This window comes from Haliotis rubra, unplaced genomic scaffold (assembly GCF_003918875.1).
Source record: "Haliotis rubra isolate DU_JTF1 unplaced genomic scaffold, ASM391887v1 Scf483, whole genome shotgun sequence".
NCBI lineage: Eukaryota > Metazoa > Mollusca > Gastropoda > Lepetellida > Haliotidae > Haliotis > Haliotis rubra.
In genome coordinates, this window is record NW_025767172.1 from 289130 (window position 1) to 305020 (window position 15891).

The 15891-nt window shown below is 42.0% G+C and overlaps 1 protein-coding gene across 3 annotated transcripts; it reads left to right on the forward strand.

Annotated features, from left to right (window-relative positions):
• The first annotated feature begins 2208 nt into the window (after nt 1–2208).
• Nucleotides 2209–14697, forward strand: LOC124291142 (serum paraoxonase/arylesterase 1-like). 3 transcript variants are annotated; one of them, XM_046728059.1, is made up of 10 exons: nt 2209–2269; nt 7586–7660; nt 8952–9022; nt 9642–9697; nt 10407–10602; nt 11131–11260; nt 11858–12058; nt 12982–13063; nt 13704–13838; nt 14441–14697. In XM_046728059.1, the coding sequence occupies exons 2-10, from the start codon at nt 7593–7595 to the stop codon at nt 14609–14611; spliced, it is 1110 nt and encodes a 369-aa protein (XP_046584015.1). In that variant the 5' UTR covers nt 2209–2269; nt 7586–7592; the 3' UTR covers nt 14612–14697. The 3 variants fall into 3 exon arrangements, with proteins under 3 accessions (XP_046584015.1, XP_046584016.1, XP_046584014.1); XM_046728060.1 differs by lacking the exon at nt 2209–2269 and adding an exon at nt 2448–2519; XM_046728058.1 differs by lacking the exon at nt 2209–2269 and adding an exon at nt 3601–3638 and having other exon boundaries at nt 14441–14696.
• Nucleotides 14698–15891: the final 1194 nt, after the last annotated feature.

Here is a 15891-nt window from a genome sequence, read left to right on the forward strand (position 1 = left end):
TGATACAATATTCATACATACACCAGTACCCATCGTACAAATATTCATACATCACCAAGGTAAATCAAAACCTGTCTCCTTTCCATTCGGCAATCATCACCAAGGTATTCACTATGTATCCTCATCTCATACATCACAAGGTAGGCTGTCATCAAATATTGATACATCACCAACGTTCCTGTACCCATCCTCATCAAAAGCGATACACTGATATCCATCCTTCTTTATATGTATATGGATACATCAGTGTACAGCTAAATAAAACCCAGGACCTATTCCATTCGGAAATCATCACCGGTATTCTACCATGTATCCTCTACGGTTGTCAACCAGGCCCTAGGAGCCAACACACATAACCAAGATGATGTAATAATAATGAGAATATCTACAACACGCCTTTTCCAGGCTAGATATCCTGCTCAAGGCGCACAATCTGATCATGATTACTCTGGAGAACCCAAGCTGCCTGTAAGGCGCTAGAAGGTTAATAGTCTCATGACTTATTTCACCGGGTACCCATTTTCTGCTGGGTGAACAGAGGCAATTTTGAACTAACTCACTTGCCTAAGGTGAGACCACATGGATAACATGTGCTTCGTTGTGGGGCAGGACTGAAGTCCAAGAAACTTTCAGGAGTCAAGCTGTCACACACGGTCACCCATCGAAGGGCTCTCCGCGTCATCCCTCCAGGGCCAGTGAAGGGTTTTCTCACCATCATCAACATTACGAAGCTTCAGCTCCCATCCTCTAAGTCAAGTATTTCCTTTTACTGGCAACTATGAATGATAGCAAATGGTCCTGAGAAATGTATTCTCTGCCATTTGCACACCTTTCAAACAGTGACACCTCCGTCCTTTCACCCGGACGTTTGGGGCGGTGGGGTGGTTAAAGCGTTCGCTCGTCACGACGAAACCAACTATCCACATGACAGATATAAGTTAACATATATTACATGATCCATGGTTCGTTTGGGGCATAGATGTATTGTAGCATCTTCACAGGTGGAGCAGTGGGGTAGCCTAGTGGATAAAGCTTTCGCTAGTCACGCCGAAAAGCCGGGTTTGATTCCCCACATGGGTACAATGAGTGAAGCCCATTTCTGGTGTCCTCGCCTTGATATTGCTGTAACACTGCTAAAAGCGGCTTAAAACTAAACTCACTCACTGACTCGGATGTTTGATTGTTATATTTGTTTGTTGTTGGGCGTTTCGCTCAGCTAATTCCAGTTATATGGTGACCGTCTGTAAATAATCGCATCTCCACAAGACAACCCAGATATTGACACCATGGGCACGGGTGTACGCAGAAGTAAATCACACGCTTCTCTACGTCCCATATCTGTGATTCTCTACACTCTCAGTATGAAGGGGCGGCGGGGTAACCTGGTGGGAAAATAATGCGGTTCAGGGACTATGAGACGGTATGTGTGACGGTATATGTCACGTAATTCATGCAGATGTGACGTATATCGGCTGTTGGAAAAGACCGTTAGACGCCAGTCGCGTTCAGGGTGATACCGAGTGCACACGTACATGTCTACTTGAAAATAACCTCACAGAACCCATTGAATCAAGACAAGGTTGTTTCATCATTGAGCATTATTCCGATCTAACACAGGTATGTGACGGCGGTCTATAGTCCGTTTGGCTCAAAATCGGACAGATGAATTGCAATCTAACTCGAAAACTAATAAACATATAATACTCAATGAAACGCTGATCATAATTAAAACGTCCGACCAACTCTGTGAGTTTTTTGCAGAATTTATATTCTAAAAATAAAAAAGTTGTTTAACAAACTATCATTAAAATTTTGACACAGTTCACTATTTGTTACGAGGGGGGAGTGCAGAGAAAGAGACAGCCATGTGTGCGAGAAAGGATGGAGATGGCACAGCACAGGTTAATGAATCAATAACTTGGTGGGCACTTGTGCACGTGCTTCTCTAACACCTGGATGTCCCTTTCTCTGCACTCCTCCCTCGTAACATATAGTGAACAGTGTCAAAATGTTAATGATAGTTTGTTAAACAACTTTTTTAATTTTAGAACATAAATTCTGCAAACAAACCACAGAGTTGGTCTGATGTTTTGATTATGATCAACGTTTCATTGAGTATTATATGTTTTTTAGTTTTCGAGTTGCATTGCAATTCATCGGTCCGCTTTTGATCCAAACGGACTATAGACCCATAGAATGTGTACCAGACAAACCTATGACTGACATCATCTGATCATGTAGGCAACTCACAGGACAGAATAGGCTGCTGGTGAGTGGGGACCTTCTCTAACCTTGAACTTTCACCCATGTCTTTACCTGCGTGGGACGGACGTGCATGGGGTACAACCGTTTCTTATTTGTTGAAAGGAAACGATGACAAGGTCATCTCGACCCTATACGATATAAATAAGACAACTGATAAGTGTACAGCAATGAATCAGCACAACTGGGACTCATTCGAGAACTAGGCACAGAAATGATAAAACAGGTTCCGAAAACGTATACGTGCTGATATCAAGGTAAACGGTAGTGCAAAGTTTGATTTGTCTGTGACTTTTTGTGGTATACAAATATTGATATAAACCGATAGTAGGAGAGATCTAATCCCTGGTCTTCGATAGACAGCGTCTGTCGGTGGTTCGACCCCAGTCGGCGTCTCAGCGACAGACGTTAGAATATGATAGTTTTTGTTTCCTGCTTGGTTCAATTAAACCAATGACTGAAATAATGAGCATCGATTCGTGCTATCAAAGTAACTGCAACCGTCATCGAGTAAGCAACCATGTTACAGAGTATTAAACTACGTCACAGAGTAACCAACCACGTCACAGGGTAATCGAGTAATCAACCGCGTCAAGAGTAATCAAAAACGTCACAGAGCCCGACCATCCGATATAAAATGTACTCTTGTAGCAAGCAAAAGAGTGAAACGGCCGTAATTCGGGCCCATACGAAGTCGACAAAATACAGGAGAGTTGATTCTTAGCTGTGCCACTAACGTCATGAGCGGGTCGAGTTTTGCGGCTTGTAGTGTTACCTTGATTGTCGCTTAACGCAGTCCCAGGGGTAGTCTGTCTCACAGTCCCTGAACCACATTATTTTCCCTACTGCCTAGACTTGCACAAGTCTCTAAGGTAAAAATTAATAGTTTAAATGATGATTTCTGAAAAAATAAATTACGGACTTGGGTCCTTAAACTGTCCGCTTGTAAAGACTTAAAACTTGCCTCTTCGAAGAATAGCATTACTATACATCCATCGGCTCAGTGCTCATTCAGTACAGGCTCTAAGCAAGGCTACCTACTGCCTCTCCCTCCCTGTAATGCTAAAGCCCTAAATAAAACAAGTCTATCTGAAGTTCTCATTTTACTGAGGCTCCTTTTCAATGTAAATGTTACTATCAGAATGATGTACACGTATTCAGAGACTAAGCGTTAGTCTATCTCCGCGGGTATATTGTCTGAATGGTGTTTTGTCGAGTCATCAAAGGATTTGAGGTCCCATGATGATTTGCAGTTTACAAACGACCACGGCCACTCAATCTACTTGTAGGGGCCAGGGTACGGCGTTTTCGCCTTAGCATGACACAACGAAACACTATCTCTGGGATTTATAGCTAGGAGGACCTTTCTATCACTGGTAGGTGCTTATACTTATAATGAACTAAGCGAAAGGTATGGTGTGAGTCTGTGTGTGGTGGGGAAGTGCAGGGGAATTTGTCTGGGATTGGCATCCGGAGACCCACTAACGAATGTTTAATTGAAGCAGAGTTTGATAGGATGTCAGCTGGTGTATTCAGCAGTCTGAAACGGTGTTCCATTTCTGCCTGTGCTGTCTATCTTGGAAATCTATACGCTTACACAAAATGAATCGTCATAATCATGTATCGCCTACTGACAGTGACACGTGCAATGCATTTTGGAACGCCTCAAGTAGTGCTGATTGGAACATTTGCGACACATCTTTGCATGCAAGTTCATTTACGTATACTGTAAAGTACCTTAAACTCTCAAAACTACATCTGTGAGCCTAAATGGACCCGGAAATAACTTCCCGAGAAACTTTTACGACATTACCGTTTCCGTTGACGACAGTAACAGACTCGATTATACAGACAGTCCATAATCCCACAGGCCCCCACTGCGAGTCAGAAAATCGATACACTAGGCCCCGGTTTAGTATCAACACCCCCTACTATATAATACATAAAGGTTCATCACAGAAATACGGTGACATGACCGAAAACCGGACAATTACGCACATGTCAATGAATATATCGTATTTTAAACGTCTCACAAGTATCAAAAGCTTTTGTCCATATCTCCGGTGTATGTAGGAGGCATTTACATGGGCTTTCCGTGGGGATGCATTTGATGTTTTTTATTAAATCGCCAAAGACCGAGTTGCTGTGCCGGAAGTGTACAAAACTAGCTCGTCAGCGCTTGACTTCACTACCTCCGACGATCTGATTGGCTAGCACATTACACTGAATGAATGTGTTTCTTTAAAAAATATTTGTACTCGTTTTTAAAATTATTCTTACCAAGATAAAACATCAGATAGTGACATATTGGATGATAGACGTTTGAGTTTCCCTCTCATTTTCGCACGTGCATTTGTTGTCATTTTATTAAACAATTTGATTGCGCTGACGAGCTATTGGCTAACTAAATTACTTTTTTAAAGTATGGCGGACATCATGCAATTAGTTGCCAGGTGGGCTATCTTGGGTGACCAATGGGACTATACAGTAATGTGAAATGTTGATCAAAGTGAATATGTTTAAAGTATATAAGAAACCAAATTTTATCATTAAGGTCTACATAATTTTACAACAAAATCAACATAAGATTATCGAGTAAAAAAGAGTTCATCTTTGTTGATCAGTCTGTACTTATACTATCAATTGCGCCACTCTCCTACCCAGTGTTCCATGCGGCAAGCCAGCATAGCACCTCTGCCACAGGCCAGAAAGATGTGACGATTCGTCACATCTTGCACCGTTCATTCAATATAATGTACATATTCCTTAACTCTTTTATTTTTGACGAGTCTACACATTTAATTAAACATCTTTGTTAGAATGGTTTAGTAAAATATCCTAAAACATGTAACACTATTTCGATTTGCGTAGCGATACTTTGTTTACATAGTTTGTACGGTTCCACGTGCTGTCATCGAAGCCAACAGAGAGCAAACGATGCATCCAGTTTGAGATCTAAAAATGTACTGTCATAAATGTTATTGTCGCAGTTGTGGAAGAATATATATCTAACAATGTAAAACATTGTGAAGAGCGCGCCGAAAAACTTGCGTAAGGCCAGTCTCTTCTTATTATGAATATGCGCGTTTGTTTACAAACAAGAGAAAAGTCCGGTCACGTGATATGCAAATTAGCCCGTGGCAGTGATGTTATGCTAAGTCATCACTGCGTCGGAGTGTGTCAAGTGCGCATGGGGGTGGCGCAGCAGAGGTAACGAACCAGTCAATAATTCTGGGGATATCATCCGGGTACTCACTGGAGAAAAACAATAACAAAAGCAACAACCAGTCCACGGTCATTGCTCTGGATCAGTGGCCCTTTAAGGGTAGTTTTAAGACGATGTGGTTGTTTTTTTTATACTCAAAGTACTCCGTTACAAGAAACCTAATGCTGCCAATTTTGCAGCATAAACTAATTTTTGCAGTATATATCGTTGCTTCGACTATTTGGACGGTGCTTGGGAGTATTTTGTTTGGCTGACATATTTCATCGTATCCCAATTGCATAGATCGATGCTCATGCTGTTGATCACTGGATTAAAGCTGGTCTGGTCCAGACTCGATTATTTACAGACCTCCGCCATATAGCTGGAATATTACTGACTGCGGCGTTAAGATATGGATCACCATCTGCCACGGGTTCCCTACGATAAAGTAGTCTACGATTTTCGGTACGATTGTTTAGGCATCGTTGGTGACCGCGGGCTACGACGTTTGTCTTCACATTGTCTACGGGCATCTTGCAATTTCCTTGGGGACAGGCCGAGGCAGTCCTGCATGGAGGCTGCACAGAATTCGTACGAAGATCTTACGGAGATCTTACGGAGCTCGTACGGTCTCCGCAGCTACTGCACCGACATCGTAGGGAGTCCTTACTTGCGGCATCCCTCCGGAGGCTGAGCGGAGAAAGTACGGTGATCGTGCAGTTGTGGTGCGGTTTTTAGGCCTAGAGTCAGCCTCTCGAGCATCTCTCGGAACATGGGTGGTCCGATTCTGAGGTAGGCTTTGAGGTCCCCAGGCGACTCTCACATTAACTCCTGCATCAGAGTGTCGTAATGTCCCAGTTTGACCCGTCTCAGTTTCATCCATACTGTTCTTTCTCTGAGCACCTGACGGGCCTGCTCCTCCAAGAGGGCCAGAGTTACAACGTTGGTCTGTTCCCCTTCTTCTGATCCGCCTCAAGTGTCACTGGAAGTTAGCTGCTCTGAGCCTCGGGGGTGGTATTAACGGCATCTTCTTCTTTGACGTCTTGGACCTCTCTCATGAACTGAGACAAATGGCAGAACTGCTGGGGATTGCCAATATGTATACCCATACATGGTAAAAATGATTGGTCCATCTCAAGGCTATGTTGGGATGACCGCACAGTATCCTAAGGTTCACTGAAAAACGAGGAGGTGTTTGAGAATGCAAAAATTAATACCACCAATGTAGAAATCTGTACCTATACAATATAACCAATCCGTCGTCAGCTGTCATGGTTGCTCATTTCTGTAAATATTTATATTTATAGTTCATACTTTCCAGTTTTGGATGTTAAGGGAATATATCTCATACATGAAGCATAACCGTGAGTATGTTAAATATAACTGGATGTCATTTTAAAGATGTAACAGATTGACAGAATTTTGATATATGCTAGTGAGTGAATGAGTGAGTTTAGTTTTACGCTGCTTTTATTCCAGTTGTATGATGGCAGGATGCAAATGATAAGGCTGCAACAATTTGTTTGTTGTTTAACGCCGCACTCAGCAATATTCAAGCAGCACGGCGGCGGTCTGTAAATAATCGAGTCTGGAACAGACAATCCAGTGATCAAGATCATGAGTATCGATCCACGCAACTGTGATACGATGACATGTGTAAACCAAGTCAGCGAGCCTGACCAATCCATCCAATCAGCGATTGTCATATTGTACCTTGAGTAACATCCAGTGTTGATTACACATAGCTGCTGTTATAGCATCCCCTCCGTTGTTCATAATATGTTTTCAGTTATGAGTAAAAAACTAAGGTAAAACATTAAATTTCGGCTAATGTTCCATGCATATCTCTTTCAAAGCAACAAATCAGAACCTAATGTGAAAACGCTATATCAATCTCACCTTCAGTCACTTAACCCTAAATCCTACACTTTATTTCACCGAAAGTAACAGCAGAAAAAGGATCTGGATACAAAAAGAAAACCTCCGGTTTTATGAAAACAAAATGGCGGACCCAACGAAACCTCTTCCTGTTTTGGCTTACAAAACTGTATACACAGGACAGCTAAACTGGTATTATGACATGTATGCGCGGTTGAACAGAAACGTCTTTTCTTCCAGGTTCAAGATGTACATGAAGACTATAGTGATCAGTGTACTGGCGCTGCTGGTGCTTCAACACGCCGTAAAGCTCTGGTAAGTATTTCTCGAGCTGTCGGGCGGTGGGGTTAAGTTGAGTTCGGCTTTACGTCACATTGGCATTATTCCAGCCATATAGTGACGGGGCGTTGGGGTAGCGTAGTGGTTAAAGCGTTCGCTCGTCAGGCCAAAGACCAGGGTTCGATTCCCCACATGGGACAATGTATGAAGCTCATTTCTGGTGTCCACCGCCGTGATATTGCTGCAACACTGCTAAGAGCGGCGTAAAACCATACTCACTCATTCAAGCTGTCCATATCAAACCTCCATCCACACTACAGAGACATCAAATTTGAAGCCAGAGTTAACGAGGAGCCCACCTATCCTACAAATGGGTAAGGCCCACCTTCAGAGCATTTAGATTTTAAGATACTTCATTGTCGTGTGGGTGTTGTTACAACGGCAGCCGATCACACTGAAGTTGATGGCCAACCTAGGCACGTCCCCAACTATCAAATGGATTTGATGTCGCTTAACTAGTCCGAATTATACCACCATGGGTTAGCGAAATGGGTTAGCATGTGCCTCACTGCCAAAAATTTCCAGTGAGTTGGGTGCCGCATTTAACTGTGCAGAGTTACTTCCCCAGTCTGTGCCAAGATGTCATCACCGACTGAGCTTTAATCCTGGATTAAATGACTAGTTAGTACTGATCCATAACGTTGTGTTTCACTGAAGGGAATCAACCTGGCAACCATCTCATCAGTTAATGTCAGCACTGCGACAATGATTGTATATACTCATGGAAACAAATAAGGGACACTTGAAAGTACATTTTGTACAAGTGTTCCTTTATTCTTTGTCAGGTTTCTTCACAGGGTATGTATTGCACTGTGGTTGAAATTCTGGAAATAAATAAAGGAACAGTTGTACTTTCATGTGTTTATTCGTTTCTATGAGTATATATTAAACATTAACTACCGATAATATAAAGTCTTTTTTACTTGCCAAACAGATAAGAGATTTCCTTGGGCGTAAAGGATAAGTATTGGTGAAATATGAATGGACAACTGACAGATCGGGGATGACACCAGGTGTTCTTGTTCAAACAAACACACAATTTCCATCAAAATGCTTCTGCGATGAATGAGAGGAATGCAATCACAGAAAGTGATGCATGACCTCTTTTAACAGGAGATGGTAGTTTTCCCAACACATTAAACTGACTCTAAGTGACAAAAATAATATCCTAAGCCCTACACAATCACTCCACAAAGACTGGGTCGAATACATATTTTCTACTTGTGGAAACTGAGCACTATTCACTCCTTTTTTGTGTATGTTTTAGTTTCAAGCTGGATTACCACAAACACATCTTCAACCATTACCCTGGACCATGCCACCAGGTTCAAGGAATGGGTAAGCTATTGTATCCTACTTTTACACGCTTGTCTCATCGCACCAAGCTCCAGGCAGCTCGGGGTACAAACAGTTCCTCTTCCTGAGGAGTCGACAATGACAACACCACCTGCCCGCCGCATGCCGCATAGAGAAGTTGGGAGGTCCTGGCACAGTCGGACTCGTTCGGCTCATCATCAGCTTTGGTACCCTTGTCCCCTCTACACGCAGCCCAGACAACCAGTGGGACTTCTCCCAGAGACATCTGGTCGAACAAACCAAGAACTTTCCGGAGAATTTGTAGACACTACAGCCTTCTGCATTACCCAGTGTGTTAGAAGGACTGTGCTCCCGATGGAGAACCAGAGCACTCTCCTGATCTGCGTCAAAAGATCAGGAGGTACCAAGTCAAGGGCACCGAGAACAATGGGGAGCCTGACAACGGTGTACTTGGGATGCAGGCCGAGGCCCGCATATTTGCCATGTATTTCATGAGTACCGTCAATCGCATTACAGTCAAAAGTGAAAGAAAATTCAATGATATACACAATCACTTTGGTTTCATAAAAACGGGCAAGTTTCATGGCTTGGCTTGGCTTCCACTGACTAGATGTTATACAGTCTTTTATTATCATTTCAGGTATTGGCTCTGAAGACATGCACTTGATTGACAATGGTACCGTGTTCATTTCATCAGTAAGTGTAAATCTTAGAATGAAAATGTCGTGAAATTAATGCAAGTAACCACCTTCGAAATTTAAATACACCATCTCATTAATCAGCCTTTGAAGAAACGATGTGGCTACACAAACCGTAGACGGATCTACGGTGAACAAGAGCACTCCCTATATAATGAGAAAGTGAAATGCGGTACAACCAGTTCACAACGTAGTCACGTGACTCAAGTCACGGAGATGTTAAATATACGAGATATATGCTTCAGAGCCAGCAGTATTACAGAACGACCTGATGACCACAATGGTCCGGTTGGAAAAAAACGAGGTCTGGAATGGATGGTGACGCAGAAGATATTTGTTTAGTTTTTGGTATTTCCCAAGATATATTCTTTTCAACGATCAATTGGTTTTATTAAAAACTTGTACATAATGAAAAACAGTTTTTTGTGAACCCAAGCCGCTAAGGTAGTCATGGTATGATCACATTTGTCCAGCTGGAAAAACGAGGTCTGGATGATGAACCAGAAGATGACACGCATATGTTTTTAAAGCTTTTGTTATTTTCCAAGATTTATTCTCTTTTACGATCAACTTGTTTGAATTAAATACTTGGGAAAGCAGTTCTTTGTGACCCCAATCCAGGTAGTCAAGGTATGAGTGTGTTGGCGACTGTAATGAGCGAGCATGGCTGTGTTGATGCAGAATGAAAGTAATATGAACGTTTCAAGGGATATCGGCTTCAAGGAAACTCACCAGCCTATGACAAGTTCTACTCCGAGAACAATGTCACGGGCAGAATCTATCTGTTCGACATGAACAACCCCAAGAAGGAGGTCCAGGAGATGAGCCTGACTTCCACCAAGGAGTTCGACAAGGAGAGGTTTCAGCCCCATGGTATTAGTGCGTGGGAAGACAAAAAAACAGGTGGGTGGACAGGTGTTTGCAAGGCATCAGTGATGTTTTCAGTTTCTATTTTTATCAGTTCTTCAAATACACTAGTTTCTTATGTTCCCAGGAGCTTCAGTGATACGTAGAGGTGTTATCAGGAGATAGGAACAAATTTTGGTTCTTATAAATAATAGTCCATAAGCGACTCTTGTATTTCTTATCGGGTCCCCAGAGACGTTTTCGGTTCTTAACAGATAATTTCAATTTTCATGGGAAGACACTTCCATTTCTTATCATTTTTTAGAGACACTTACAGTTCTTACTGGGTCTGTATTTCAAAGAAGGTTGAATTCCTTCCACGGGTAAGAAAGGTTATGAAAGACCAGTGTCAAAAGCGTATGGCTTATTGAATGGTACTGTTTTGCTTGGAGATGGGGTATTTGATTGTATTCGATGTGGAGATCTACATATGTAAGTTAAACATTATATCCAGCTTTGATGTGTCAATGTGACACACTGTGAAGGAAATGTGCGAGGAATGATCTTATGAAATATTGTTCTTAGGAAAATTGTATCTGTATGCTGTTAATCACGAGAGAGATGGAGAGGAGAAAATAGAGAAATTCCTGGTGTCTGTGGCCAAGCTGTCTCTTCAACATCTCAAATCCTACTTTGGAGATCCAACAATAAGAAAGTATGTGGAAAGTTTTACATATAGTTGGTGAGTTTGTGATTGAGTCTTACGTCTTGAGAACAGTTAAGAAAGAGAGAGATTTGCTCATTGCCACCAGTGATGTTTGGTCACCGCTTGATCACTGCGTGTCAGCTTGTAGTTGGAGGAAAGCTGATACTGTTCGTGGACGCTTACCACTTTGATGAAACCCACGAGCCACTCTGGGACTTGAACACATGACCATATGTTCCTGCCACGGTCAAGCGACGCAACTCTGCATTTGCGAATTAATGCCTTTGGGAGACCTGGTAACTACTGCCCCGAAAAGTCCTTGAACTCAGGGATGCTATACAATGGCAAAGACTAAAAGACCACTTGATGAGTGAGTCAGTGAGTCAGTTTAGGTTTACCCCGCTTTTAGCAATATTCCAGCAATAGCATGGCGGGGGACACCAGAAATGGGCATCACACATTGTACTCATGTGGGGAATCGAACCCGGGTCTTCGGCGTGACGAGCGAAGTTTTAGGCTACCCCATCGCCCCTCAGACCACTTGATGAAATCAAGGACATTCCCCATACTGAACTTACTTATCGGCGCTGTAATGTTTCTTGCCAGAATGAACGACGTCGTTGCCACCGGTGATGACAGCTTCTACTTCACTAACTCCCACACTTTCGGAAGTAACGCTGGACTCTTGCTGGAGCTGATTTCTCTCATGGCTTTGTCTGACGTCGGCGTCCATGACGGCAAAGGATACCGCACAGTAGCAGATGGAATCTCCGTGGCCAACGGTATACAGATGTCTCGGGATGGAAAGTAAGTTCATCCTCAGCCTTATACAGCACTGATATTCCAATTCAAACATATATTTCGCCGTGGTAAATTTATCCAAATAGTTAATAGTGTTTTGTGCTATGGTTGTTTCTAACAGCTCCATATAAATAGTTTTAGCATTCGAAAAGTTTTAAGTGCCGGAACTCGCAGTACAGAATCGTCTCCCCAAGAATCTGTCCAGTGGGATGACACTACATTGAATGGCCGTTTATCTCTCCATTGCATGTTGATCCATGTCGATTTCCACATTGGAACAATCAGTTAACCCAGGAATTAGTACCCGAAGAATTCAGCGTGGAAGCCAAAGAGAATTATTATACAATTATTAATTGTAATATGACATTAACTAATTTGCACGCATCAATACAAATTATTTAATACAGACTAGTTTACAGTGACAATGCAGATTAGAGTTGACATATATATTTTAGTTGCAGTACAATGACAGAATAGACATTATGTAATAACATTGGTGATGAGTGAGTGAGTGAGTTTAGTTTTACGCCGCACTCAGCAATATTCCAGCTATATGGCGGCATATTCTGTACTGTAGGGGTTTAATAATGCTGTTCTAAAATTTCCAGTTTACTCATGACGCCTTGTCAAATATAGTAACTTGTTCACATCTGTTCTCTTTGAATCTTATCAGAAATAATGCTATACATTATAACATTGCTTTACTAAGTTAATCAAATTGAAACTTTGATCAGTATACTTCAGAACAAGTTTGATTTAGGTGTGAATCCCACATTCTGCTGACCACGTTAGTTCACCATTACGGAAACATGTGACATCATCCATAGTATCATGATGTCATCCGTTGACGTCATAGGATGTACACTATATATGTGTCAACTGCAAGACATACATCTAGCTACTCTAACCACGACAGCGTTGTGTTTCAGGTACGTCTTCGTCGCAGGCAGCATGGGACATGATTTGAAGATCTACGAGAGAAGGAACGATAATTCCCTAACCTTGAAGCAGGTACGCTAATGAATCAGTTGTATAGCGGATAAATTAACAGTAATAAACATTTTATCGTATTATATACAAAACATATTCGCCGGGAAACGCTTGGGTTATTAGATTATTTACTCCACGAAAGACGGGGGTGAGTGAGTAAGGATTTACGCCGTTTTAAGCAATATTCCAGCAATATCACGGCGGGGGACACCAGATATGGGCTTCACACACTGTACCCATGTGGAGAATCGAACCTTGGTCTTCGGCGTGACGAGCGGACGCTTTAACTATCAGGCTACCCCACCGCCGCGGGGTTGTGTTTTTTGTCGCCAGACAGCCCACGTCCATTTTCAACAGCCCTCAGACTTTTTGTTGATGATCTTTCACTCCAATGACTTCAGAGAGCCATTCCCCACCTCATAGTTTTGGTAAGGTGCCGAACCCACGTAACATAACAACGTAGACGCGTTTTAAGCGTTAAGTTAAAAGTAGGAAGCATTCTATCAGTGGAACATAAACTTCAAGGGAAACAGTCGTACGATTCTTATGAAGAAGTGAGCTGATCATGTTTGTTTTTTAAATAACTCCCCCTCGGTGACAAAGAAATGGGATGACAATGTCGTAATGCTATCAACCTTTATGCATCACCTTTCTTTCCTAGTCGTATGTCTTCCACTCGTTCCCTGACAATATCATGGAGGACCCAGTATCCGGGGATTTGTATATCGCCTTCCATCCTATCGGACATCTTTTGTTTCATCACTTTGTGGATCATTCTTTAGAAGCACCATCCCAGGTACGAATGTCACTTAGACGTCGAGGTTTTTATACGTAGTTTGTTGCTTGTAGACTGTTTGTATTTCCTTGAGATCAGTAAGTGGATAGCGATGTTTTGGAAACCATTTCCTGAAAAAAATTAATTTGGCCCTAGGGCATTTATTTTCAAAAAAGGACAATTGTTAATTGAACATTTGTTGTGGTTCTTTTGACTCTTTCTTTCACACCTTGTACGTCCACATGTTGAACCCGTGATAGAATTGGTCTTCAGCAACCCATGCTTGTTGTCTGAGGCGACTAACGGGATCGGATGGTCACTGGTCAGGCTCGCTGATTTTGTTGACACATGTCATCGTATCTCAGCTGCATAGATCGATGCGCATGAGGTCACTCATTAGATTGTCTGATCCAGACTCAATTATATACATAGCTGAGCCTAGAATTTCGAAGCTCTTTAAGCGCTAAGATAGTCGTAAGTGCCATACATTAACATTAACTTACGACAATCTTAGCGCTAAGAGAGCTTCGAAAATCTAGGCCCTGGAATATTGCTGAGCGCGGCGTCAAACAACAAACACACACATTGGACTTTGACCTAGACTTGGCTGTCACGTGTTCCAGGTCCTGCAGGTGAAACTGAAGGAAGGGACGGTGTCCTCGGTGACGGAACTGTTTGTTGATGACGGACACCTGGTGTCGGGCTCATCAGTTGCAGTTGTGTACAAGAAGAAGATGCTGATTGGCTCCGTGATTAACAAACTCGTGTATTGTGATGTAACTGTGCCCCTTTAAAATGTAGAAATATTTAAAATTCTTAGAGCTTTTAACTTGCATATTTTCATAATAAAAGCGAAAAAAACACACTTCTAAAGCACGCTTCATATAATATTCATATGTTTATGAATCGCTTTCAAATACTGATGATAGTGGTTGCGTTCATAAACACACGCAGAGGCGCGGTAACCTACCTGAACCAACACGGGTTGTGGGAAACAAAAGGCTGAAGCTGTATGGCTCGACATACAGGGACATATCACCACGGCAAAGATCCCCGGTCACCCCTGTTGTCATACGCTTTTAGATATATGATTATCACCCTGAATATTTATTCATAGAGGGGTAATTATAAGTCAGTGAAACAGAATTAACTATCAACTTATTTAACACCGTCTGAAAGTCACGAATGATGCATTACTGTCGAGTGATAGCAATTCTTAACAATTACATATTATATCTTTAGCAATAACTGTAGTTAATTACCTGTAAGGAAAACATTAGGCAACCAATTCCACTCATCGTTTGTGAGGACGGTGGGGTAGCCTTGTCGTTAAAGCATTCGATTCCTCACATGAGTACAATGTGTGAAGCCCATTTCTGGTGTCCCCCGCCGTGATATTGCTGGAATATTGCTAAAAAATGGCGTAAAACCCTACTCACTCACTCACTCATTGATTGTGATGCGTGATACGTATACGATGGGACTACAACTTGAGAGGTAACTTCAAGAGGCAGGGAAAGATAATATAAAATATAATGTGGAGTTAACATAGAAAACACCCAAATAATCAGCTGACAATTCACAACTGACACAAGCGTTAGTGAGTGAGTTTAGCTTCACGCACCTTTTAGCAATATCAGGGCGGGGGACACCAGAAATTGGCTTCACACATGGTACCCATGTGGAGATTCGAACATACATCACCAAGGTTACAGTACCCATCCACATCAAATATTCATACATCACCAAGGTTACAGTACCCATCCACATCAAATATCGATACATCACAAAGGTTACTGTACCCATAGTCATCAAATATTCATACATCACAAAGGTTACTGTACCCATCGTCATCAAATATTCATACATCACCAAGGTTACTGTACCAATCGTCATCAAGTATTGATACATCACCAAGGTTACTGTACCCATTCTCATCAAATATTCATACATCACAAAGGTAATTGTACCCATAGTCATCAAATATTCATACATCACCAAGGTTACTGTACCCATTCTCATCAAATATTAATACATCACAAAGGTTATTGTACCCATCGTCATCAAATATTCA